This window comes from Pristiophorus japonicus, chromosome 15, assembly GCF_044704955.1.
Source record: "Pristiophorus japonicus isolate sPriJap1 chromosome 15, sPriJap1.hap1, whole genome shotgun sequence".
Taxonomy (NCBI): domain Eukaryota; kingdom Metazoa; phylum Chordata; class Chondrichthyes; family Pristiophoridae; genus Pristiophorus; species Pristiophorus japonicus.
Window position 1 is genome coordinate 134,314,744 of NC_091991.1, and position 26,964 is coordinate 134,341,707.

Below are 26,964 nucleotides of genomic sequence, written 5' to 3' on the forward strand. Positions count from 1 at the left end.
TTAACGTGTACGTTTAAATGGTCCTTTCTGGCTGTGAATTGATCTAAGATTTTTTTTCCTTCCAAATTAATTGCAGTTCCATGGCCCTTTTATTTATTTTTTTCCCCCCCTTCCAGTTCATAACAGCTCTGCCAGTTGTTCACCTGCTTATATGATTGAAGAACACGAGCAGATACAAGATGGTTCAAAAAGACCAGTAACCTTGGCTATAGAGACCTCCAGTGACATTGAAACAAAGGAGTTTGAAACTTCCAGCTTCTGTAAGTAATGCATTTCATAAGTCAATGTGTTCCAACAATCTGTCCCCTCTAGCTCTGGAATAGGATATGCAAGAATTTCTTTGGCAGCACCCTCAAACCAGTGACGACCACCAGTTACAAGGGCAGCAGGTGCATGCTCCAAGTCTCGCATCATTCTGACTTGGACATGTATCACCATTCTTTCATTGTCGCTGGGTCAACATCCTGGAACACTCTATCTAATAGCATTCTGGGAGCAGCTGGACTGCAGCAGTTCCAGATGGTGGCCCACCACCAGTTTTGGGGCATCTCTGGATGGACAATAAATTGCAGCCTTGCCAGCAACGCCCACATTCTGGGAATAAATGTATATATTTTTTTTAAACTGGTGGGGGTGAGTGGGTCTGACAACTGTGCAAAGGAAGGATATTTAATCCTGTGGGTTCTCTTAGCATTGGTATCTTTGTAATCGCACAATATGGCTATTCATTGAATCATAGAAATTTACAGCACAGAAGGAGGCCATTTCGGCCCATTGTGTCCGTGCCGGCCGACCCAAGAGCTATCCAGTCTAATCCTACTGTCCAGATCTTGGTCCGTAGCCCTGTAGATTACGGTACTTTTAAGTGCACAGTATTTTTTAAATGTGGTGAGGCTTTCTCTGTCTACCACCCTTTCAGGTAGTAAGTTCCAGACCCCCACCATCCTCTGGGTGACGAAATTTCCCCTCAAATCTCCTCTTAAACTGTGCCCAAATTACTTTAAATCTATGTCCCCTATTATTTGAGAACTCGGTGGTGATCAAGAATAACAGTCGTTCTTAAATGTGCAGTCCTGACCAAGCTGCTCAGTGTAGTGACTAATAGGCCAGAGTTGCTGTGGAGAGATTTGGATATTAGAATACCGACACGGCTTCCCTGCAGGTGGCGGAATGAGGCTTTGGCAGCTGAAATATGAAATTGGTGGTTTGTTCTTGGGAATCATAATCTCAAAAGCAAGTCTCGAGATTCAAAGTAACCACTAGATGCATCTGAATCCAATTCTGAATACTGCAAAGACTGTCAAAATCATCAAATTTCAGCAGAGTAAAATTGTGGGTGGTGGTTACACTTCATATTTTATAGGTGTTATTTTACTGCTCATATTGTAAGCTGGTTACCATCTGCCTTACTTTGCTTATAATGTAAATTTTCATGTTAAATTTTTCAAATTTGTTCCAAAATGTGTGTTGATGTACAAGATTTTGTGGGAAGGTAATGCATGGTATAGCGAGCAATGACTAATTATGTTCCGTAATGTGCACAACTTGTAACGTGTATCACTTTTCATAGGTTCATACCAGACTGAACAAGAGCTTCTCTGCCTTAGTAACCCATCTCCCATTGACTTGCTGTGTGGACCTGTCCCATCCTGCTTGCCTTCCCCTCAGCTCAGACCAGACCCGGTTATTCTTGAAAATGCTGATCTTATTCAATTTGAGGAACGGTCACCTAATGTTACAGGTTGAGAACAAATTTTAATTTTTCCTTGATACTGTCAATAGTTACTGCTATATAATGGATTAAAACTGTATATCCCACAATATTAGGGGTACATTAATGTAATCACTCGTGGTGTGGGGAAAGAATTATACTTCAACATAGAAATTTATAGCGCAGAAGGAGGCCATTTCGGCCTATCGTGTCCACGTCGGCCGACAAAGAACCGCACGGCCCTTGTTCAGCAGGCCTAAAGGTTACATATAAACCTATGAACAATGACGGAAAGGCAAAGAGCACTCAGCCCAACCACTCCGCCTCACACAACTGCGACATCCCTTATACTGAAACATCCTACACTCCGCCACAACCGGAGCCATGTGATCTCCTTGGAGAGGCAAAAAACAAATTAAAAAACCCAGGCCAATTTAGGGAGAAAAAAAATCTGGGAAAATTCCTCTCCGACCCATCCAGGCGATTGGAACTAGTCCAGGAGATCATCCTGGCCGTATTCTATTCCCTGCAGTACTTATCATTATATCTGCGCTGTCCAACAAAAGGTCATCCAATTCCAATTACCAGCTCTAGGTCCATAACCCTGCAGGTTACTGCATTTCAAGTGACCATCCAACCATCTCTTAAAAGTGGTGAGGGTTTCTGCATCCACCACTCTTCCAGGCAGCAAGTTCCAGATCCCCACAACCCTCTGCATAAAGTAGCCCCCCCCCCCCCAAATCCCCTCTAAACCTTCCACCAACCACCTTAAAACTATGCCCCCTCGTAATAGACCCCTCCACCAATGGAAATAAACCCTTACTAGCCATTATGTCCAGGCCCCTCAATATTTTGTACACAATGAGGTTTCCTCTCAACTTTCTCTGTTCCAATGAGAACAAAACCCAGCCTTTCCAATCTGTCCACATAACTAAGATTCTCCATTCCAGGCAGCATTCTAGTAAATCTCCTGCGCCCTCTCTAGTGCAATCACGTCCTTATAATACGGCGACCAGAACTGCACGCAGTATTCCAGCTGTGGCCTAACCAAAGTATTATACAATTTAAGCATACCCTCCCTGCTCTTGTATTCTATGCTTCAGCCAATAAAGGCAAGCATTCCGTATGCCGCTTTAACCACCTTATCCATCTGGCCTGCTACTTTCAGGGATCTGTGGACAAGCACTCCAAGGTCCCTTTGTTCATCTACACTATTAAGTGGCCTATTAATGTGTATACCCTTTCCTTATTAGTCCTCCCAAAGTGCATCACCTCTCACTTCTTCTCTGAATTAAATTCCATTTGCCACTGCTCTGCCCACCTGAGCAGTAAATTGATATCCTCCTGCAGCCCATGACTTTCCTCTTCATTATCAACCACACAGACAATTTTAGTGTTGTCTGCAAACTACTTAATCATACTCCCTATATTCAAATCTAAATCGTTGATATATACCACAAAAAGCAAGGGACCCAGTACTGAGCCCTGCGGAACCCCACTGGCAACATCCTTCCAGTCACACAAACATCCATCAATCATTACCCTTTGTTTCCTACCTCCAAACCAATTTTGGATCCAACTTGCTACTTTGCCCTGTATCCCAGGGGCTTTAACCTTCATGACCAGTCTACCATGTGGGACCTTAAAAGCCTTGCTAAAGTCCGTATATACTAAGAGTAGTAAAGGCTATTTAATACTGAGTGCTGTTGCACTGCTTGTAATAAAAGACTTGCATTTATATAGCGCCTTTCACAACCTCCGGACATCCCAAAATGCTTTACAGCCAATGAAGTACTTTTTGAAGTGTAGTCACTGTTATGTGGGAAAACATGGCAGAGAACTTGCGCACAGCAATGTCCTACAAACAGCAATGAGACACAACCAGATAATCTGTTGTTGGTTGAGGGATAACTATTGGCTGGACACTATGGAGAACTCTGTTACTCTTTAAAATCATGCCAGGGGATCTTTTGCGTCCACTTAAGGAGGCAGAAGGGGCCTCAAAGATGTCACCTCAGACAATGCAACACTCCCTCAGTACTGCACTGGAGTGTCAGCCTAGATTTTGTGCTCAAGTCTTGAGTGGACAAAGGAAATCATTTGCATTACCCTCACTTTTTGCAGTTCCCTCTCTTTTCCTTTGTCTCTCTGCAGCCAGTTCTCTCTCTATACCTTCCATATGGTTAGTGTGCCTACTTGTTGCAATGCAGCATACTTCATGTGTTTTAACCTTTTTTTTAATCTTTTCTTGCTTTGACTCTCAACCTCTTATATATCTGTTTCTTCTAATTTGCTATATAAATTTATTCTGATTCTGGAGGTCTAGCTAATGGGCTTCACTCAGGAGAGGAGAAATATGGGCTGAGTAGCGCAAGCACGTGCACTGAGGGGATGGAAGATTTAGATTTGGCAGAGCAGAGTACATGAAACACAAAGTTAGTATGCCGGCACAGCAAATAATTAGGAAGGCTAATGGAATGTTGGCCTTTATTGCAAGGGGGATGGAGTATAAAAACACAAGTCCTGCTACAACTGTTAGTGAGACCACACCTGGAGTACAGTGTACAGTTTTGGTCTCATTTAAGGAGGGGATATGCTTGCATTGGAGGCAATTCAGAACATTCACAAGGTTGATTCCTGAGATGAAGGGGGTTGTGTTATGACGAAAGGGTGAGCAGATTGGAGTTTAGGTGATCTTATTGAAACCTATAAGATTCTGAAGGGGCTTGACAGGGTAGATGCATAGAGGATGTTTCATCTCATGGGGGAATCTAGAACTAGGGAGCATAGTTTGAGAATAAGAGGTCGCCATTTAAAATGGAAATGAGGAATTTCTTCTGAGGGTCATGAATCTTTGGAATTCTCTACTCCAGGGAGCTGTGGAAGCTGGGTCATTGAATATATTTAAGGTGGAGATAGACAGATTTTTGAATGATGAGGGAGTCCAGGGTTATGGGGAGTCGGCAGAGAAGTGGAGTTGAGGCCAAGATCAGATCAGCCATGATATTGAATGGCCTCCTGCAGGATGAAATTGTTTTTCAAAATCAAAATAATTAGGGTTTTAAAAATGGGTTATATGAGCATAAAGTGAAAATAAAGGTGGCCTTGTATGTTGTGGAATTGATTGGTCTATACCAAGCACATGACCATGTAATTGCCAATTAGCATTGCCAGATAGACTACTCCTATCGTGACAATTTATTAGACACATTTTGATGACTTATGGATCAGATAATTGTGACTTACTAAATACAAGGGACCATAACTTTAATCTTGTGCATGGGTAAGAGCTGATGAATTATTTGTCTTGGTGATGACCTTAAAACGATTTTTTTAAAAAACTTTTCACTCCTAAAGTTGTGTATTTTGCAGCATTTTAAAATACAATGAAAGTCAATTAAGTGATGAAGCTGTTTGGATCAATAACTCCGTTATATAGGTAGTTGGGGCCAATTAATGTCAATTGCAGGGAGCTGCTTTTTAAAAAAAAAAAATAACTTGGAATAGAAATATCTAAACCACTTGACATCTGAAGTTATGTCAAGATAATTGAGTGTAGGGAAGGGGAAAATGGTATGCAACTTTAATATAGAATGATCAAGTTTTCAAAATGTATTTTAATGCTGTTTTATTTTTGAAATAGACATGCTGACCTTGACAGAGGAGGAGAACACGGTCCTTCCTGCAGCTATGACCGAGGAGGCTTTTACCAGTGGCAGTGTTATCAACCAGATTAAAGAAAATGTTCCCACTGTGTCACAACCCCAAGATATGCACCAAACCAAGTCACTGCACATGGAAGTGACTGACAGCCCTGTTAAGAAGCCCAGAAATAAAGTGAAGTTGGCAGCAAATTTCTCATTGGCATCCCCCATTAATCTTTAAATGAATTTCAGAAATAAAGTGGCTTGTGTACTTGTGAATTTTACTATTTAAAGCACTAAAATTGATTCCAAAGTGCTAAATCCAAAGAATTACACACCTTTTTATCTCCGCCTTCTACTTCTGTATTTAAAAAGAGCCACAAAACATACAGTAAGAAAACTGGATTTGTATTTGGAGCTTAACCCAAAACTTTTGTCGAATTTGCTGTAGTCCATGATCTTTCTTGGCTGCAATTAAGATTCCAAGATTTGTGTATAGTTTGTTATAATTTAGGTATTTGTGATTGACCAAGGTTTTTGTTTTTAAGGTCAAAGAAAGCAATGTTTTTCTTGCACTAAAAAGCCTGTTCTTATATCTCCAACTTCCAAGGTTTTTAGTAAAATGCATGATATCTCAAAATCTGATTGTTGAGATTTTTTGACCCGATACCTACAGAACAGCAGTAAGTCTTGTATAATCTAACTGTACAAGTTTAGTTGAAATGTTAGAATGTCACTTGAATGGCTTGTAATCATCATCTAGCCTCCAGTTTTGTTTATCTGTCTGTAAAAATAATAGATTGCGTTCAGTGGTTGTGTTCATAATGTCCTGTAGTTGAAGAATGGAACTAAAAGGAACCTCCTAGTAATGCAAATTATGTTGGGATGTGATGGCTTCCCATAAGGTATAGGTTGTAAGTTTTTACTGCAAGTTGGTTTAATCAGTTAGCTCCAATCCTGACCACCTGAATTACATCTAGAAGCTGAATTCACCATTGCTTTAGCAATCTGCTACACTTATATGGTGTGTCTCCAGTCTGATGCTGCTGGCATTGGTGCAGAAATGTGAAATATGCATTTATTGCATAAATCACAGGTCATGGGTCAGGTAAGGAAAACTGTTTATAAAAAAAAAAGTTATCATTTCCACTTGACAGTTAATGGAGCTGAATCTCCCTGAAAGTGTGGAAATGTCAAGGTTTGGTTGTTAAACCTTGTGTTTATTTTTAAAGCCATGTTTCATTGGGGAGCTGTGTATAAAGGAACAGTTGCAGAAGGTTGTCTTTTTAATGTGGACTGCTTTTATTCCATTGTGTTTCTGGGTAGTTGCTGTTTGGAAGTTTTAAGTCTATTAAGTGTCAGAGTTGGTGACAGCAGTGCCAGTGTGATGACCTTGGACATGATGAGAAGGATTTGATACTGTGGCAGTAGGCCCATTAAGTGCCTTCTGGACAGAACCTGGCTTTTACAATGGGTTGTATTTGCCAGGACTCAGATTTTCTAGATTAGTTCTTTTTTTAAAAAAGGTTCTCCACTGGTGCCAGAGATTCTGAGTTTATGTTTAGTGGTAAAAGGTGTAATTACTGAAACAAATGTTCTCTGCAGACTTGCACCTGTGACATAATGCAGATTTATAATGTGCATAAACATTGAAATATTAGCTTCAGAAATGTTGGACAGTAGCAAAACTGGAATAAATTGAACAATTGTATGGAAACATCTGTTTCAAGTTAAAACTGGAACTCAAATACTGAAGATAAATTTGGACAAGGTGTTTAATGTCTCTGCATTAGTACGTATGTAGATTTTTTTTTAAATCTTAGTGAATGGCAGCAATTTAGAAGCTAAAGAAGTCAATGTGCAGTGACTATTGCTGAACACCTTTTAAAAGTTCCTGCTGGGAACATCAGCAAAGAGGAGTAGAAATATTCTGGCTTTTTTATTATTACAAGCCACTCAAGTTGCTGTATAGTAGGTTTCTGGTTTTGTGATGTCTAAAACCCACAGTATGTTTGTTATAATACTTGTTCTGAAATGGTGGCTTATATATGCAGATCTGCATAAATTTGTGTTGGTAATCTCTCGACTGATTTGAATGACAGACTTTGTACAACTGATGTAACCTGGTAGAGACAGATTTGTTTGAGGTCTTCAAACATTATTATGTTGACCTAAGTATTGGATATTTCTGAAAATATGACTGCCCCTGCTTTGTTTCCTTTCAATGAATGTCCAACAAATTGGAACCAGAAAAATGGCTTATCAAATGCTGGCTGCTTTTGTTTGGGACCAAATCTATTTTGCCATGAATAAAATTTTACAGCAAGCATATTTCCTGATGGATTGTCCTTCATTTTGGTTTAATATTTTACAGCTTATTCGTGAGGTCGGTATGGGTGTGTGTGGGGTGGGGCAGTAAATGCGACACATTTGGCTGCAGTATCTTAACTGTATGAAGGCAACTAAAGGGCTAGTTAATTCCATTTATAATGCATTCTGTATTTTAATCTTGCCACTTAAAAAAAAAAAGAATTATTAATTAAATTGACAAATGAATTTTTCAACAGAAATATGTGCAAGATAGATTTGATGTAAGAATTTGAAGAGAAGCCAAAGTACAGATCGAGAATGATCAAAAGCAATAAATGAAGGTGGGATTGGTAAAAGTGGATGGAGGAAATGGTGTAATAGCCAAATGTGCCAAGCCATGGATATGTAGAAGGGTTACATCCATGATTTCTCGTACAGACTTAGTCTTAGCTGGGAGCAGCAGTGCAATACAGTATGAAGACTTGGCACTTCACTACAAAGAGGGTAAACATTGGAAGACAAATTGGCTCAATTTTGGTGTCTTAACGCCGAGTCTATTGCTGCTTGCTGTTATTACAGGAAAAATCTGAGAACTTCTGACGTCCGGCACAGTTAAAACGCGGAAATCCAGAAGTTGTTGTCCGAGATATACTGCTCCTCCACAAGGGTGCACTGTTGTAGTCCTCACTGATAGACCCGGCACTGAAATCACTGTAATGGTGTGAAGTTGGGGAACTAACCCACAATGTTCCCTTAAAACATTTTTGGGGCCGCGTGGCCCATTCAAAATACCATGTGCGCCCACAGTTTTCCCCATTTAAAAGCCAGTGAGCCGGCTGCACGGGAGCTCCAGAGCATTGCAGTTGCGCAGCTTAGAGAACATTGCTTACCCACTAGTTCCGCATTAAAAACATCTGATAGAGTTAGAGCTAGTGGATTCGGCAGTGAGTTTTTAACGGCGTATTAAGTGATGATGACTGCTGAACAATATCTCTGGCCCTGAAAATTTAATTTTACAAATATGGAGGCTAAAATGTTTTTAAAGGTGCATTTGGAGCGTGGGAGCATTTGGTGTTAAAAATGGGCTTCCCAACCTGACCCCGCCTCCATTGAGCCCACTTTTTGCCTGGGGGTGTGACCAACCTGCACCTAGGGGCGTTACCTCAATTTAAATATTGTAATGAGCCTGGAAGCCTTTTTTTCCTCCCGTCTTTCACAATTCGTGAAACTCGACAGTTAAACCGAGGTGGGGATTGCAGCATCCAGCAGGTAAGTGGCTTTATATCTACCTCCTGGATCCAGGGTCCCAATCATAGCAATCCCCCGCGATCAGTGACCCCCTTGCCTCCTCCCCAACCCCCTACAACACCAAAGATGGTTGAGGCCAGCCACTGTACATTTCCCCTGATCCCTGGCTATCCGCTCCCTGCCCCATGCGATCCTCAACCCCTCCGATGCTCTCTTTCTTCCCCCCACCCCCCGATCCCTGACCCCTGCTGGTACACTCTTATCTCCCGATCCCCTACCCCTGCAATCCCTCCCCCAGACCAGCTCTTCGCTTCTGAGGCCTGAGCTTGAGAGGTTGGCTGCGTGTGGGAATCCAAGGCCTCTCATTCAAAGCAGCCCCTGCATTTAGTCGTCAGTGCCTGCGGGAAATCTGGCCTCCTGGGTTTCCTGCCCGCCTCTGAGGTCCCCCTGCCCCTAATTCGCCTACCTGGGGAAAATTCCGGCAGGAGTCTCAGTCCATCAGAAGAAAATTAATGTTGCTGATTTTTCTCTTTAGATTTTCTGTTTCTCTCAACTCTCTCCCTTAATCCCATCTGTATCCCAATCTTTTTCACTTCCTGTACATGTTTTAAATGTAATGTATATTTCCTGTTTTTTATTCCTGGTTTAGACTCTGCGTGCCTCCAGTGAGGATTATTGCTTGCCCTGTTCACACACGGCACAGATCCACTGTAGAGGGGGGTGCTGCACTAGATTAGATGCCAGATTTGTAGAAATTTCCGCTGACCAGCCTGCAAAAAGTCAATGAGCAACTGTCTGCTGTGAATGGCAAACCTTTCCTTCATTGCTGAGAGGAAAATCCGGATCATTGTGTTGGGGAGAAATCACACTTGCACTCAACTTGCTGAAATTATGGGTGTTTCTAAGGGAGAAGAGAGGAAACTTTATATGTTGTAGTTATCAGAATTCCAAGTCACTAGTATATGCTTGTTCTAGATTTTAATGTTTTAGCATAAAGTAAAGTACAGATGGAATGGAGGGAAGTGGAATACTGATGTGAACTTCTGATAGTGTGAAAACATACTTAACTGTCCTGTCTGTGTATCTAATTTTGAATTTTTGAATTCAGCTCTGCACTACAACGTGATGTAAACATTCTGGATGATGAGTGCATGTTATGAAACGCAACTTTAAATCTTGCAAATGTGGTAATGGAACAGAAACATGTCATTTTTCCAAAAAAATGCATACAAAAGATGCTCCTAAGATTCTAGTTCAGCAATTTGGATGCATTTGAAATGTTTTCCATTCTTTGCAAAATTGAGAAATTTTGAAGTGTAGCGAAATCTATGGGAAACCTACAAAACTTGAATTAAAACACTAGGAGGGAGAAATTGGCCTTCCTATCTGCCTCCTGTTAGCACCTCCAGGGGGCGATAACTGGGCGCAAATGACTCCTGCTAAATTCGGCGTGAGTTTTGCGGCAGCGTTGCACCCCGATCTTCGCCCGGAGATCGTGACGTCATCTCCGTGCGCATTGCTCCGGACTTGTGTTCCGCCCACTGCAGCATCGCCGGGTGAAAACACACACAGCTGCAAGAGACGTCCAGCGGATGGCCAGGAGCTTCGGGGGTGATGTTTAAAGGTGAGGTGACCAAGGTAAGTTTACTAAAAAAATTATAAAATCTCCACGTTTTTACCTTGTTTGCTGCCCGCGATCTATCAGCCCGGCACTCTGCTGCAGTGCATCGGGCTGATCAGGCTGGATTGCGGCTGCTGTCGAGGAAAGGTTATGTTTTTTGCAGAGCTTGCAGCGATGGCCCTTCCCTTTAAGGGAGGAAAGGAGCCTTCCAATGCGGTAGCGCTGCATGGTTACTGCTCCACCTGCTGCCTCTTTTGCTCCAGGAAGGAAGTGAAGCACTTCATTTAGTGCTCCACTTCCTTCCTGAAGCGCAAATGCCAAATTATTTTAAAGTTTGAAAATATTGGCATCTGGCGCTAGTTTTTCAAACTTTGAAAAATAAGTCTCCCAAACTGCCGCTCCCCAATTTAATTCCCCCCCCCCCCCCCCCCCCCAAGATTTCAGCATCTGCCACTGACACAAATCCTAAGCATCTCATTCCAACGACTGGATCAGACAAATTAGTCAGATATGTGTGCAGCTCAGTAGGCACAATATGAACATTGCAGCTTGCTGTTTAAAGCATGTAATTATTATGACTTACTTCTGCAAAACAACAGCACAGCTTTTATTAACTTAAAATCATATTGGTCCATATGATTGTATTTTTAAACATTAACACAATTTAGAATGAATCCAACTGAGATATTTCATATAATTGTCACTGCACTATTCTCAACCCAATTGTAGAGGGGTGCACAACATATTACAAAGAAGCATTTAAGTCCAGTTATTTTAGTTAGAAACATTAATCAGATTTAATGGGAAGCAAACTGGTAAGTTAGCTGTTTGAATAAATCCCTTGTCTTTCGGCTGTGAGTTATTTGGCTGGATGTCAGTAAATGGTATATCTTGGTGAATCAAACTGATTAAATGTATTTTTGCTGCAGGGTTCTGATAAATTTAACTAAATTGGATTTATATAGTGGTTGCAAACTACTCTGAGCAAGAATAAAATATTTTTATTTGTTTTACAGGTACGAGATTATTCATTCCATAGAAATTGTTATTGTAGTATATCTGGCCTAGTCTTAATTCAGGATGTGGTTAGTTTTTAGTGTTCAGATTGATCATTTTCTCTTTGCATCTTTCACCTTTTTATGATGATTCCTTCCTCCCCTCTGTAAACTAGACTCCCAATCACTCTTGTAAACTCCAGGTTTTAGGGATCCAATTGGAGCTTGGAATAGCAAAGAAAGCTAGGGGAAAGGAATTGAGCTGAGGCAATGCAAACAGTTATTTTGCACTTTAGTTGAACAATGTGTAATTTGAAATGAAAATTTGTGCAAATGGAGAAAACTTCACAAAATTGATTTTTTTGCATGATTTTGCTGAAGATGAATATAATCCTATTAAATGGAGTATGTGCCAGTCTCCCATATTCACAAAAATAACTTGGAAGGTTTCACATAATCATGAGTTATATTTTTTAAATGCCTGGTTTACAGACATCACAATTCCTTCTGCTAGGAAAGCTTTCCCAATGTTTCTTTTTATTTGTTTTAATCCCACCTCAGAATAGCAATTACTGCATCAGTGTTAATTTTTTACATCAGCTATCATTGTGATCTGCAAATAAGACTGTCTACACAGAGGCAATTAGATATTCTGATTTTGTTCTGTGGACTTGCTCTTGGCAGGACCATTGTTGCTGGCAGATACTTCCATCAGTGGGAAGCTGCATTAAATCTCAGCCCTTTCAATTGGTGCTATGTCTTAACCTATTATGACAGTTATTTTTCTAAACCGTATGTTTAACAATATATCGATTTATTTAATGAATTCAAGATAAATTTGTTTGCAATAGCTTAGTTTGTCAATCATGCCGCTAATAAAATATGAAGCAAAATATAGAGAAATGCCCCAAAAATCTCAGATGAATATGAACTAACTTCTTTGCAAAAGTAAATCTTTAAAATAGACCCTTATCCCCACACTTCTCCTGTCCCTACCTCCCTAACACCAGCCCATGTTCCCTAGCATACCTGTATCCTTCCAAAGTACATCTTTGGCCCATAACATTTTCCTCCCAGTCATTTCACAAAATATCCCATGTATTTTCCTCCTTTCTCACCCTCATTGCTGCTTCAACCTCTAACAATTCCCTCTGCTCCATATTCTCCTGTCTCACCTATCCCCACCCCTTGACTCAGTTTTTTTTCTACCCCCTCATCCGAGTCTAATCTGCCCGATGAAAGAGACACCAGGACAGGAACTGCAAACTGGCCCCAAGGTTTGAAAGTCATGTAGCAGCACCCAACTGCCTATTGGTCAAGCTGATCATACAATAATGGTTAAAAGCAGAACCCTTAATTGCACTGAAACTTGTATCACAGCATCACCTACAGATGTAACCAGTTCTTAATTCAGGCTTGATGTTGATACATTCTTGAGGTTCAATGGCATCAGTCATTCCCTTAATCGGTCTGAGCATCTAATTTTTATGGAAGTTGTCTGATGATGCCCTACATCTATGTGGATGATGACATAATTCAGCAATGGCATTCCCTTGTGATCTAGACCAGATATTTATGCCTTTCATGTTGTGTTTTTTCCAATTTCTCAATGTCGACCAAGCACGCAATTGGTGAGGCAAGACTTAAATGAATAACTCCCACCTACTGCATTCCCTCCTCCTCACAGCTTTTAAGGAAGTGGCCCTAGAAATAGTGGATGCATTGATCATTTTCCAACAGTCTATTGACTCTGGATCAGTTCCTATGGACTGGAGGGCAGCTAATGTAACACCACTTTTTTTTTAAAAAGGAGGGAGAGAGAAAACGGGTAATTATAGACCGGTTAGCCTGATATCAGTCGTGGGGAAAATGTGGAATCAATTATTAATGAAATAGCAGCGCATTTGGAAAGCAGTGACAGGATTGGTACAAGTCAGCATGCATTTATGAAAGGTAAATCAGGCTTGACAAATCTAGAATTTTTTGAGGATGTAACTAGTAGAGTGGACAAGGGAGAACCAGTGGATGTGGTGTATTTGGACTTTCAAAAGGCTTTTGACAAGGTCCCACACGAGATTGGTGTGCAAAATTGAAGCACATGGTATTGGGGGTAATGTACTGATGTGGATAGAGAACTGGTTGGCACACAGGAAGCAGAGAGTCGGGATAAACAGGTCCTTTTCAGAATGGCAGGCAGTGACTAGTGGGCTGCTGCAGGGCTCCGTGCTGGGACCCCAGCTATTTCCAATATACATTAATGATTTCGATGAAGGAATTGATTGTAATATCTCCCAAGTTTGCAGATGACACTAAGCTGGGTGACGGCGTGAGCTGTGAGGAGGACGCTAAGAGACTGCAATGTGACTTGGACAGGTTACGTGAGTGGGCAAATGCATGGCAGATCCAGTACAATGTGGATAAATGTGAGGTTATCCACTTTGGTGGCAAAAACACGAAGGTAGAATATTATCTGAATGGCGGCAGATTTGGAAAAGGAGGTGCAACAAGACCTGGGTGTCGTGGTACATCAAAAGTTGGCATGCAGGTACAGCAGGTGGTGAAGAAGGCAAATGGCATGTTGGCCTTCATAGCTAGGGGATTTGAGTATAGGAGCAGAGGTTTTACTGCAGTTGTACAGGGCCTTGGTGAGGCCTCACCTGGAATATTGTGTTCAGTTTTGTTCTCCTAATCTGAGGAAGGACGTTCTTGCTATTGAGGGAGTGCAGCGAAGGTTCACCAGACTGATTCCCGGGATGGCAGGACTGACAGATGAGGAGAGACTGGATCGACTGGGCCTGTATTCACTGGAGTTTAGAAGGATGAGAGGGGATCTCATAGAAGCATATAAAATTCTGACGGTACTGGACAGGTTAAATGCAGGAAGAATGTTCCCAATGTTGGGGAAATCCAGAACCAGAGGACACAGTCTAAGGATAAGTGGTAAGCCATTTAGGACTGATGAGAAACTTCTTCACTGAGAATTGTTAACCTGTGGAATGCACTACCGCAGAGTGTTGATGCCAGTTCATTGGATATATTCAAGAGGGAGTGAGGTATGGCCCTTACGGCTAAAGGGGTCAAGGGGTATGGAGAGAAAGCAGGAAAGGGGTACTGAGGGGAATGATCAGCCATGATCTTATTGAATGGTGCTGCAGGGCCGAATGGCCTACTCCTGCACCTATTTTCTATGTTTTCACTTCCTGAGCAATATCCTGTTTCCAAGAAGCCAGTCAGGAAAGTGAAATCGCAACGCTAGTTAATTTTCATAATTTTTCTATTATCTGCAAGAATATAGTATGCTTTGTAACACAACTTAAAATATTTTTTTCAAATCCTTTGTGACAAAAATGGCTGGGAGATCCCAAGACATGTTCCAGATACTAAGTCAAATGTTAATACTTTTCAAATGGATTTTGTCATGAGCAGCACCTGACAGGAGTCTTCAGTGTATTTTGAAATGGGACCCTTCATTCAAAGAGGGGAAGCAAATAACTAATGGGGCATATCTCTGAGTGAAGCTCAAATTTTTATTGAGAGCATGACCATGCTTCATCAATGAAAGTGCTTAGAATGTTGGTTTCTTTTGAAGTGGTCACTGATGTCAGTAGTAATAATGCATGCAATTCATTTGATGTACTTTATGTTTTGTTTTTGTAAACAAAAAGGAGACAAAAGCAAAAGACAGAAAAGAGATGAGTAAAAGTGGAGGGCAGAGAAACCCAAGGCAAAAAACAAAAAGGGCCACTGAATGTAAAGGGGCTGCAGGAGGGGTCAAAACTAAAAATCATGGTTTAAAAACTAGGATTAAAACACTCGACTTAAATGCACGCAGCATTAGAAATAAAATAAATGAGTTGACAGCACAAATCATTACAAATGGGTATGATTTGGTGGCCATTATAGAAGCAGGGTGGCTAAGACTGGGAATTAAACATACATGGGTATCTGACGATTCGGAAAGGAGGTGGGGTAGCTCTGTTAATAAAGGATGATATCAGGGCAGTTGTGAGAGACTCGAATATTGGCTCGAATGAACAAAATGTTGAATCATTGTGGGTGGAGATTAGAGATAGTAAGGGGAAAAAGTCACTGGTGGGCATAGTTTATAGGCCCCCAAATAATAACTTCACGGTGGGGCGGGCAATAATCAAGGGAATAATGGAGGCATGTGATAAAGGAACGGCAGTAGTCATGGGGGATTTTAACCTACATATCGATTGGTCAAATCAAATCGCACGGGGTAGCCTGGAGGAGGAATTCATAGAATGCATACGGGATTGTTTCTTAGAACAGTATGTTACAGAACCTACAAGGGAGCAAGCTATCTTAGATCTGGTCCTGTGTAATGAGACAGGAAAAATAAATGATCTAGTAAAAGATCCTCTCGGAATGAGTGATCACAGTATGGTTGAATTTGTAATACAGATTGAGGGTGAGGAAGTTGTCAGAAACGAGTGTACTATGCTTAAAAAAAGGGGACTACAGTGGGATGAGGGCAGAGTTGGCTAAAGTAGACTGGAAACACAGACTAAACGGTGGCATAATTGAGGAACAGTGGACTTTTAAGGAGCTCTTTCATAGTGTGCAACAAAAATATATTCCAGTGAAAAAGGGCGGTAAAAGAAGGGATAACCAGCTGTGGATAACCAAAGAAATAAAGGAGTATCAAATTAAAGACCAATGTGTATAAGGTGGCCAAGATTAGTGGGAAACTAGAAGATTGGGAAAATTTTAAACAACAGCAAAGAATGACTAAAAAAGCAATAAAGAAAGGAAAGATAGATTACGAAGGTAAACTTGCATAAAACATAAAAACAGATAGTAAACGCTTTTACAGATATATAAAACGGAAAAGAGTGACTAATGTAAATGTTGGTCCCTTAGAAGATGAGAAGGGGGATTTAATAATGCGAAATGTAGAAATGGCTGAGACTTTAAACAATTATTTTGCTTCGGTCTTCACAGTGGAAGACACAAAAACCATGCCAAAAATTGCTGGTCACAGGAATGTGGGAAAGGAGGACCTTGAGATAATCACTATCACCTGGGGGTAGTGCTGGACAGGCTAATGGGACTCAAGGTAGACAAGTCCCCTGGTCCTGATGAAATGCATCCCAGGGTATTAAGAGATGGCAGAAGTTATAGCAGATGCATTCGTTATAATCTACCAAAATTCTCTGGACTCTGGGGAAGTACCAGTGGATTGGAAAGCAGCTAATGTAACGCCTCTGTTTTTAAAAAAAGGGGGCAGACAGAAGGCAGGTAACTATAGGCCGGTTAGTTTAACATCTGTAGTGGGGAAAATGCTTGAAGCTATCATTAAGGAAGAAACAGTGGGACATCTAGATAGAAATAGTGCAATCAAGCAGACGCAGCATGGATTCATGACGGGGAAATCATGTTTAACTAATTTACTGGAATTCTTTGAGGATATAACGAGCATGGTGGATAGAGGTGTACCGATGGATGTGGTGTATTTAGATTTCCAAAAGACATTCGATAAGGTGCCACACAAAAGGTTACTGCAGTAGATAGAGGTACGCAGAGTCAGAGGAAATGTATTAGCATGGATAGAGAATTGGCTGGCGAACAGAAAACAGAGTTGGGATAAATGGGTCCTTTTCGGGTTGGCAATCGGTGGTTAGTGGTGTGTCACAGGGATCGGTGCTGGGACCACAACTGTTTACAATATACATAGATGACCTGGAAGAGGGGACAGAGTGTCGTGTAACAAAATTTGCAGATGACACTGAGAATAGTGGGAAAGCGGGTTGTGTAGAGGACACAGAGAGGCTGCAAAGCGATTTGGATAGGTTAAGCGAATGGGCTAAGGTTTGGCAAGTGTGAGGTCATCCACCTTGGGGGGGGAAAAACAATAAAAGGGAATATTGTTTGAATGGGGAGAAATTACAACATGCTGAGATGCGGAGGGACCTGGGGGTCCTTGTGCATGAATCCCAAAAAGTTGGTTTGCAGGTGTAGCAGGTAATCAGGAAGGCGAATGGAATGTTGGCCTTCATTGCGAGAGGGATGGCGTACAAAAGCAGGGAGGTCCTGCTGCAACTATATAGGGTATTGGTGAGGCCGCACCTGGAGTACTGCGTGCAGTTTTGGTCACCTTGCTTAAGGAAGGATGTACTGGCTTTGGAGGGGGTAGAGACCATTCACTAGGCTGATTCCGGAGATGAGGGGGTTACCTTATGATGATAGACTGGGTCTTTACTCGTTGGAGTTCAGAAGGATGAGGGGTGATCTTATAGAAACATTTAAAATAATGAAAGGGATAGACAAGATAGAGGGAGAGAGGTTGTTTCCACTGGTAGGGGAGACTAGAACTAGGGGGCACAGCCTCAAAATACCGGGGAGCCAATTTAAAACCGAGTTGAGAAGGAATTTCTTCTCCGAGGGTTGTGAATCTGTGGAATTCTCTGCCCAAGGAAGCAATTGAGGCTAGCTCATTGAATGTATTTAAGTCACAGATAGATTTTTAACCAATAAGGGAATTAAGGGTTACGGGGAGCGGGCGGGTAAGTGGAGCTGTGTCCACGGCCAGATCAGTCATGATCTTGTTGAATGGCGGAGCAGGCTCGAGGGGCTAGATGGCCTACTCCTGTTCATAATTCTTATGTTATGTTAAGGGAAGATCGTGTTTGACTAACCTGATTGAATTTTTTGAGGAGGTAACCAGGAGGGTCAATGAGGGCAGTGCGTATGATGTCGTGTATATGGATTTTAGCAAAGCTTTCGATAAGGTCCCACAGAGCAGAATGGTTACGAAAGTAAAAGCCCATGGGATCCAGGGAAAAGTGGCAAGTTGGATCCAAAATTGGCTCAGACAGGAAGCAAAAGGTAATGGTTGATTGGTGTTTCTGTGACTGGAAGGATGTTTCCAGTGGGGTTCCGCAGGGCTCTGCTGGGTCACTTGTTTTTTGTGGTATACATCAATGATCTAAATTTGAATATAGGGGGTATGATTAAGAAGTTTGCAAAAGTAGGCTGTTTGGTTGATAAAGCTACGGACTGCAGGAAGATAATCAACTGGTCAGGTGGGCAGAACCGTGGTACATGGAATTTAATCCAGAGAAGTGTGATGTAATGCATTTGGGGAGGGCTAACAAGAAGAGGGAATACACATTAAATCATAGGGCATTGAGCAGTGTTGATGAACAAAGGGATCTGGGAGTGCATGTCCATAGATACCTGAAGGTAGCAGGCCAGGTGGATAAGGTAGTTAAGGCGGCATACGGAATGCTTGCCTTTATTAGATGAGGCCTAGAATATAAGAGCAGGTAGGTTATGCTTGAATTGTATAAAACATTGGTTAGGCCACAGTTGGAGTACTGCGTGCAGAACTGATCACCGCATTACAGGAAGGTCGTGATTGCGCTGGAGAGGGTTCAGAGGAGATTTACGAGAATGTTGCCGGGAGTGGAGAATCTTAGCGATGAGGACAGATTGGATAGGCTGGGTTTGTTTTCCTTGGAATAGCGGAAGCTGAGTGGTGACTTGATTGAGGTGTCTATAATTGGGGGGCCTAGATATAGTGGATAGAAAGGGCCTATTACCCTTAGCAGAGGGGTCAACAACCAGGGGGCATAAATTTAAAGTAATTGGTAGAAGGTTTCAAGGGGATTTAAGGTGGAAATTTCTTCACGCAGAGGGTTGTGGGTGTCAGGAACTCACTGCCTGAAAGGGTGGTAGAGGCAGAAACCCTCACCACCTTTAAAAAGTACTTAGATGCACACTTGAAGTGGCGCAACCTGCAGGGTTACGGATCTAGAGCTGGAAAGTGTGATTAGGTTGGATCGCCTCTTGTTGGCCGGCACAGATACAATAGGCCAAAATGGCCTCGTTCCGTTCTGTAAACTTCTGACTTGGTGCATAGAATCATGGTTTTATTTCATAGAAACATAGAAAATAGGTACTGGAGTAGGCCATTCAGCCCTTCGAGCCTGTAGCACCATTCAATAAGATCATGGCTGATCATTCACCTCTGTACTCCTTTCCTGCTTTCTCTTCATACTCCTTGATCCCTTTAGCCATAAGGGCCATATCAAACTCCCTCTTGATGCCAGTTCATTGGATATATTTAACAACTCTCTGCGGTAGAGAATTCCACAGGTTAACAACTGAGTGAAGAAGTTTCTCCTCATCTCAGTCCTAAATGGTTTACCCCTTATCCTTAGACTGTGTCCCCTGGTTCTGGACTTCCCCAACATCGGGAACATTCTTCCTGCATCTAACCTTCCAGTCCTGTCAGAATTTTATATGTTTCTATGGGATCTCCCCTCATCCTTCTAAACTCCAGTAAATATAGGCCCAGTCTCTCCTCATATGTCAGTCCTGCCATACGGGAATCAGTCTGGTGAACCTTCGCTGCACTCCTTCAATAGCAAGAACATCCTTCCTCAGATTAGGAGACCAAAACTGGAACACAATATTCCAGGTGAGGCCTCACCAAGGCCCTGTACAACTGCAATAAGACCTCTGCTCCTATACTCAAATCCCCTAGCTATGAAGGCCGACATACCATTTGCTGCCTTCACTGCATGCCAACTTTCAATGACTGATGTACCATGACACCCAGGTCTCGTTGCACCTCCCCTTTTCCTAATCTGCCACCATTCGGATAATAATCTGCCTTTGTGTTTTTGCCCCCAAATTGGATAACCTCACATTTATCCACATTATACTGCATCGGCCATGCATTTGCCCACTCACCTAACCTATCCAAGTCACCCTGCAGCCTCTTAGCATCCTCTTCACAGCTCACACCGCCAACCAGCTTAGTGTCATCTGCAAACTTGGAGATATTACACTCAATTCCTTCATCTAAATCATTAATGTATATTGCAAATAGCTGGGGTCCCAACACTGAGCCCTGCGGCACCCCACTAGTCACTGCCTGCCATTCTGAAAAGGACCCGACTCTCTGCTTCCTGTCTGCCAACCAGTTCTCTATCCACGTCAGTACATTACCTTCAATACCATGTGCTTTAATTTTGCACACCAATCTCTTGTGTGAGACCTTGTCAAAAGCCTTTTGAAAGTCCAAATACACCACATCCACTGGTTCTTCCTTGTCCACTCTACTAGTTACATCCTGAAAAATTCTAGAAGATTTGTCGAGCATGATTTCCCTTTCATAAATCCATGTTAACTTGGACCGATCCTGTCACTGCTTTCCAAATGCACTGCTATTTCATCGTTAATAATTGATTCCAATATTTTCCCCACTACGGATGTCAGGCTAACTAGTCCATAATTATCTGTTTTCTTTCTCCCTCTTTTTTTTGTTAAAAAAGTGGTGTTACATTAGCTACCCTCCAGTCCATAGGAACTGATCCAGAGTTGGTAGACTGTTGGAAAATGATCACCAATGCATCCACAATTTCTAGGGCCACTTCCTTAAGTACTCTGGGATGCAGACCATCGGGCCCTGGGGATTTGTTGGCCTTCAATCCCATCAATTTTCCTAACACAATTTCCTGCCTAATAAGGATTTCCTTCAGTTCCTCCTTCTCACTAGAACCTCGGGGCCCCTAGTATTTCCGGAAGGTTATTTGTGTCTTCCTTCGTGAAGACAGAACCAAAGTATTTGTTCAACTGGTCTGCCATTTCTTTGTTCCCCATTATAAATTCACCTGATTCTGACTGCAAGGGACCTACGTTTGTCTTCACTAATTTTTTTCTCTTCACATATCTATAGAAGCTTTTGCAGTCAGTTTTTATGTTTCCTGCAAGCTTACTCTCGTACGCTATTTCCCCCCTCCTAATTAAACCCTTTGTCCTCCTCTGCTGAATTCTAAATTTCTCCCTGTCTTCAGGTTTGCTGCTTTTTCTGGCCAATTTATATGCCTCTTCCTTGGATTTAACACTATCCTTAATTTCCCTTGTTAGCCAGGGTTGAGCCACCTTCCCCCTTGATCACGGCGGTGACCCACTGCTGCAAGACCTCCCCGGCTGAATTTTAATCGTATACGTCGCACGAGAACTGTGTCTGCTGGGACGCAACAGTGAAAAATGGCCAGAATTCATGGTCCCAGGAAGAACTATTGCTGCCTGTTTGCAGCAGCCATTCATCAAAATCAAATGGCCACCACTTTGGGCTCAACATGCTACCCCCATATAAATTTGGCCCGGATGGTCTTGCAGCAGTGTGGGCCATCGCCATGATCAAGGCGGTGTGGGGCTTGCGGTAGTAGTGACGCGCTAAAAGTGTGCACCGCTACCGCTTTGCCCCCGGACCCATTTTCAGTGTTATGAAGCTGGCACTTTAATTGATGGTGCCCCCACCAGCTTTTAGGGCCGGTGAAGCCATGGGAGCGGAGAGAGACAAGGAGGTAAGATCCAAACCTGAGGATGGGTCAGAAGCTTCCCGGAGTCCTCGAAGTAATAGCAGTTGAGTCGATCTCAGGGAAGTCTGCTATGAGATCATCTGGGGGAGAGCAGTGAGCTCCGGATGCGGCAAGATCCCGGAGCCAGCTCCGTATTGCTCCAACAAGTCCAGGAGCGTCTTCAATGGGCCGTAGGAGTTCAGCACAGACTCCACACTCTGGGAGAGGGGGAAAGGCAGAGGGAGGGAGGGAGGGAGGGAGAGAAGGGAGCAAAAGAGAAAGAAGTGAGGAAAGGGAATGAGAACATTTGATTGGGAGAGAGAAATAGAAAAGGGGAAAACAAATCTAGAGGGAGAGAGAAATGGAGATCCCAAGAGTCTGAGGAAAATTAAAATCTCAATGCAGGGGCTCAGATGAAACATTACCCCAGCTCAGCAGTCTGAGCAGTAACAAATGGGAATCTGTTCCACCTCCGCCGTTTCCAGGTTAGATCCCATCCTCTGTCATCGAACTACAGTACGCAGACAATGCTTGCATTTGTGCACACTCAGGCCAAACTCCAAGCTATCGTCAACATAAGCTTTACACTAAACATCTGTAAGACAAAGGTCCTCCACCAACCTGACCCTGCCACACAGCACTGACCCCCCCCCCCCCCCCTCCCCAGGTTATCAAAATCCACGGTAAGGCCTTGGACAACGTGGACCATTTTCTATACCGCGGGAGCCTACTGTCAGCAAGGGCAGATATCAATGACCGTGTCCAACACCACCTTCAGTGTGCCAGTGCAGCCTTCAGTCACCTGAAGAAAAGAGTTTTTGAAGACCAGCACCTCAAATCTGTTACTAAGCTTATGGTGTACTGGGCGGTAGTGTTACCCACCCTCGTATGTGGCTGAGACGTGGACTCAAAGCACTAGAGAAGTACCACCAACGCTGCCTCTGCAAGATCCTGCAAATCCCTTGGGAGGACAGACGCACCAACATTAAAGTCCTCGATCAGGCCAGCATTGAAGCACTGACCACACTCGACCAGCTCTGTTAGGTAGACCACATTGTTCGCATGCCTGATACAAGACTCCCAAAGTAAGCGCTCTGCTAGGAACTCCTACACGACAAGCGAGCCCCAGGTGGACAGAAGAAACATTTCAAGGACACCCTCAAAGCCTCCTTGATAAAATGCAACATCCCCACTGACACCTGGGAGTCCCTGGCCCAAGACCACCCTTAGTGGAGGAAGAGCATCCGGAGGACACTGAGCACCTCCAGTCTCGTCGCCGAGAGCATGCAGAAAGCAAGTGCAGGCAGTGGAAGGAGCGTGCGGCAAACCACACTCACCACCCACCTTTCCTTCGACTGTCTGTCCCACCTGTGACACACACTGTAATTCCCGCATTGGACTGTTCAGTCACCTAATGACTCACTTTTAGAATGGAACCAAGTCTTCCTCGATTTCGAGAGACTGCCTATAATGTTGAAGCCATTGTTTAAGTTGTACGTGTGTATTATAATTTGTATATTTTGTACAATGCTTGGACATTAAAGGGGTTAAAATATTACGGGAATATGGATAAGGTCTGAAATCGGGCGCGGGGATGGTAATGCACTCACAACCCGCGCCCGTTCGGAGGACTGCAGCCGGCCCGCAAACTCTTTGCTGCCTGCTCATTTACATGATTGATGCATTTAGCCCAGCGATGAACACACTACTGTGTGGCTGAATGCTCAGCAGGGGGCCCAAGTTCGTATGAGGCTGGCACCAATTAAAGCTAGCCTGCACTACTTAAAGGCAGTCTGCACCTCTTGAAGGGAATATACATTTTACCTGCAACAACTGCTGGAACTGGTTGTGGAGGCATGGGTGAGAAAAAAAGATGACTGAATAATGGCTCAACAGACCAGAGAAAGGTCTCAAAGATTTTCAGATGCAGATGCCTTAGTCCAGGAAATCAACTCCAGGAGAGGGGTCTTCTTTCCATAGGAGGCCCTTCAGGCAACAAACCAGACTGCAGTGGGAGCAGATAGCCACTCAGTGCAAGAAGAAGTTTCATGACCTCAGACGAGAGGTCCAGGTCAGTGAATTTAACGTGGGCCATTATTCGGACATCGACTATAGCGGCATTCACGAGCATAATGTCCAGGTTTATAACTGTTATAACAAATTAAGTTGCGGCTGGGGAGGGTTCGGTGGAATCGGAGGACCCTTCACTGCCAAAACTTTAGACTCAGTAGGGGCGAGGGACGATTTAACTCTGTCCCAAGCTCGAGTGCAAGAGTCCAGCAGATCAGCCCATGGGGTTCCCTGATGGACGGTAATTCCAAGAATGATGAATGTCAGTTTAAATCCCTGTTTCCCAAAACTCTTGACCACCACGGTTTTCCTGGGACTGGTCGTACAAATCATACAATCCATTTGAAAGGCCATAGGGTGTTCGTTAGCCTCTTGCTGGGCCTCCCAAGCCGCGCGGGTAAAATTGACTGTTATAAATTTCATCCAATCCTTACTGTTACAGATTTCTCGTGGGAGTGAAGCCTTTAGTTGCCGTGAGGCACTTGCCAACAGATTTTGTTTGAAGTCTTTAAATTCTAACTCGGGGTGACAGCGACGGAAATCATCGCAGTCACTTGTTGGGGCAATTGAGTTAGTCCCCCAGTTTATTTGCCCCAAGTCTTCGGCTATGCTTTGCGGGGTCATCAACTCGTGTGGTGGTAGTGATTATATTTGTTTCTACCAGGGCCATTTGTCCTGGATAGGGAGGAGGTGCGCAGAGATTGAGGGGCTATTTTGGAAGATGGGGTTATTGCACTGGGCTTTTCTTGTTAAATTGTCCCAATTAATAATGGGATTCCCGGGTTTAAGGCGACTGACGGCTGCAACAGCTGTCGTTTGTCTCCCCAGTTTCCCCTTCAGTTCCATGGTTTGTAATTTACATTGAGTATGGTCGGCGCTCGCCATCGGGGGTTTCTCGAGTAATTCTCTCAGGGACCCCCTGGCGTCCTCAAGTTGTGAGATCAGGGATTCATTTTTAATTTCTAAAGCCTTGTTATCCTCATAGACCTGATGGTGGCGTCTTGAAGCAAATTGTGCTTCATTTGCCGAAGCTTGCTCTTGACGTAAAAGTGCACCGGTTGTAACATGTCTGCTTTGCCAGTCCTGTAACTCCCTTTCAAGTTGTGCATTTCTCTCTTTCAGGAGTACAACTTTGCCCCCCAAGCGAGTGGCACATAAGTGAGCCACGTATGCCAGCCGATTTCTGCTTTCCTTAACTTTACATTTCTTCGCATCTACCTGGGACGCTATCTCCACCCAAATCTCAGAGTAACTCTCCTCACTCTTCTCGTCACCCTGCACTATCTCGATTACTGCTTGAGCCTTCGGGGCACCTAACTTATCCGAGAGACTGTTCGCAACTTTTGTTTGTAAAAGCTGCCATCCCGATAACAATGTCGAGTATTGCTAGAAATCGAAACCGTCCTCAACTCTCTTCAACCACAATAACACTTTTGCACTCCTGGCTCGGCTCGCCACTGCTGGAAATTGTCTTTACGGCTATCCCTGGTCACTTTAAATAATCAGAAGATGAGCCAGCAGTTTCCGTTAACGGCAAGAGCTGTCACTCAATTCATGTCCAGCTGGTGTGTGATCACTGCAGAAGAATCGTGCAAGTCTGTGCCAGTTTCGCAGAGAGCGGCCATGTCCCCATCATCCTGGGACATTCAACTACTCTTCCCACTATTCAACCCTGCCAGGTCAGTAAGAGGATGGCTCCTTGTGCACACATGGCTAATAACTCCCCTGTGCAACTCCACTACCCCTGAAGAGCTCGGGTACAATCACAGCTACAGGATCTCCAGGAACAATATTGAGCACACTATTGGCTACTGGATAGGACTAGGGGTGCACAAAACAAGCCACCCAAAGTCTGTTGCATCATGGTAGTGTGTATGTTTTGTGTCATGCATGTTGTTAGGTATGGAAAAACTCCACAAGGCTGAGTACTGTGAGCTAAAACTGATGTGACCTAGTCTCTTTAATATAACTCCAGAGTGCCTAAGCAGCATGGCAGACAACCTTTTCTACTCCCTTGCACGAGGTGTGCAGGTGACCCGTGGGCCTCCAACAGTAGCGCCCTCTGGTGGCAATGTTACAATGTTTACATACATAACACATGTCATACACAACCTGGCAATATAGAATAGATTGTGGTTGGAGGAGGCAGAGCAACAGCAAGAGTCATCATCTGATGAGGCAGAGTTGGAGAGAGAAGCAGAAGAAGGGCCGCTACAACACCTTGCAGCCATCAACCCCTAAATTGTAGCAGGATTTTTAATTGCAGCTGGGCAGGAGAATATTGCTGCTGTTTCGGAAAACAGTTTAATTATTTTCTTTCGTTCCAGAACATTTCAATCTTAGCTGAGAGTTCTTGAATCTACGAATTTAATGGCTAAATCTTGGCAAGTTCATTCCTAGCTTATATACATAACGAAATCCTGGTATAATCAGCCCAGGACAGAATAACAATGTATGTTTGAGAGTTTTTTGAATCTTTATGTTGAACCTATTCTGGATCAGCTTCTGGTTGTTCAGTAGTTACTGAATGAAGTCACTCAGTTTTAAAGGCCGCGATTTCCCCTACCTCAGCGGGTCCGTGGGGGGCAACATCGGTGGTAAGTCCTGGCCTCGCTGTCGGCTACAGCCCGCTATGTAAAATGATTTTCCCCTGATTAGGCTTGTTGAGCCTGTAAGATGAAACTTACCTGCATATTGTGATGTGTTTTAATAATGCCTTTGTTTAACTATTATATGATAAAAGTAACTAACATGTGTAAGATTAGCTAACCATGGTAACAACTGAGAAGCAAAGCATCATGGTAAATTAAGCCAATATTATGTTAATAATTTTTAGCAAATCATGATGGTAACTTGAGCCAATATTTTTAAGTGCTGAAACACCTCGTTAGAGCTAGGCTCTCAAGACCAGAATATTAGTTAGGCACAAAATAAATCAAAGGTCTGCAGTACATTTATCGCTAAGCTACAGACCAAAACGAGATTGTGTAGAAGTTCTAGGAGAAAAACATTCCTTCTGCAAAATACC

At 43.1% G+C, this 26,964-nt stretch overlaps 1 protein-coding gene across 4 annotated transcripts in view; it reads left to right on the forward strand.

Moving 5' to 3' along the window:
- Nucleotides 1–7,686, forward strand: part of LOC139281051 (meiosis regulator and mRNA stability factor 1) — a 64,458-nt gene extending 56,772 nt beyond the window's left edge. For all 4 annotated transcript variants that reach the window (XM_070900945.1, XM_070900948.1, XM_070900946.1 and 1 more), the window contains exons 25-27: nt 117–260; nt 1,571–1,741; nt 5,355–7,686. In XM_070900945.1, the coding sequence (XP_070757046.1) occupies nt 117–260; nt 1,571–1,741; nt 5,355–5,596 (557 nt within the window). In that variant the 3' untranslated portion in view covers nt 5,597–7,686. The remainder of the gene's footprint in view (nt 1–116; nt 261–1,570; nt 1,742–5,354) is intronic.
- The last annotated feature ends 19,278 nt before the right edge of the window (nt 7,687–26,964 follow it).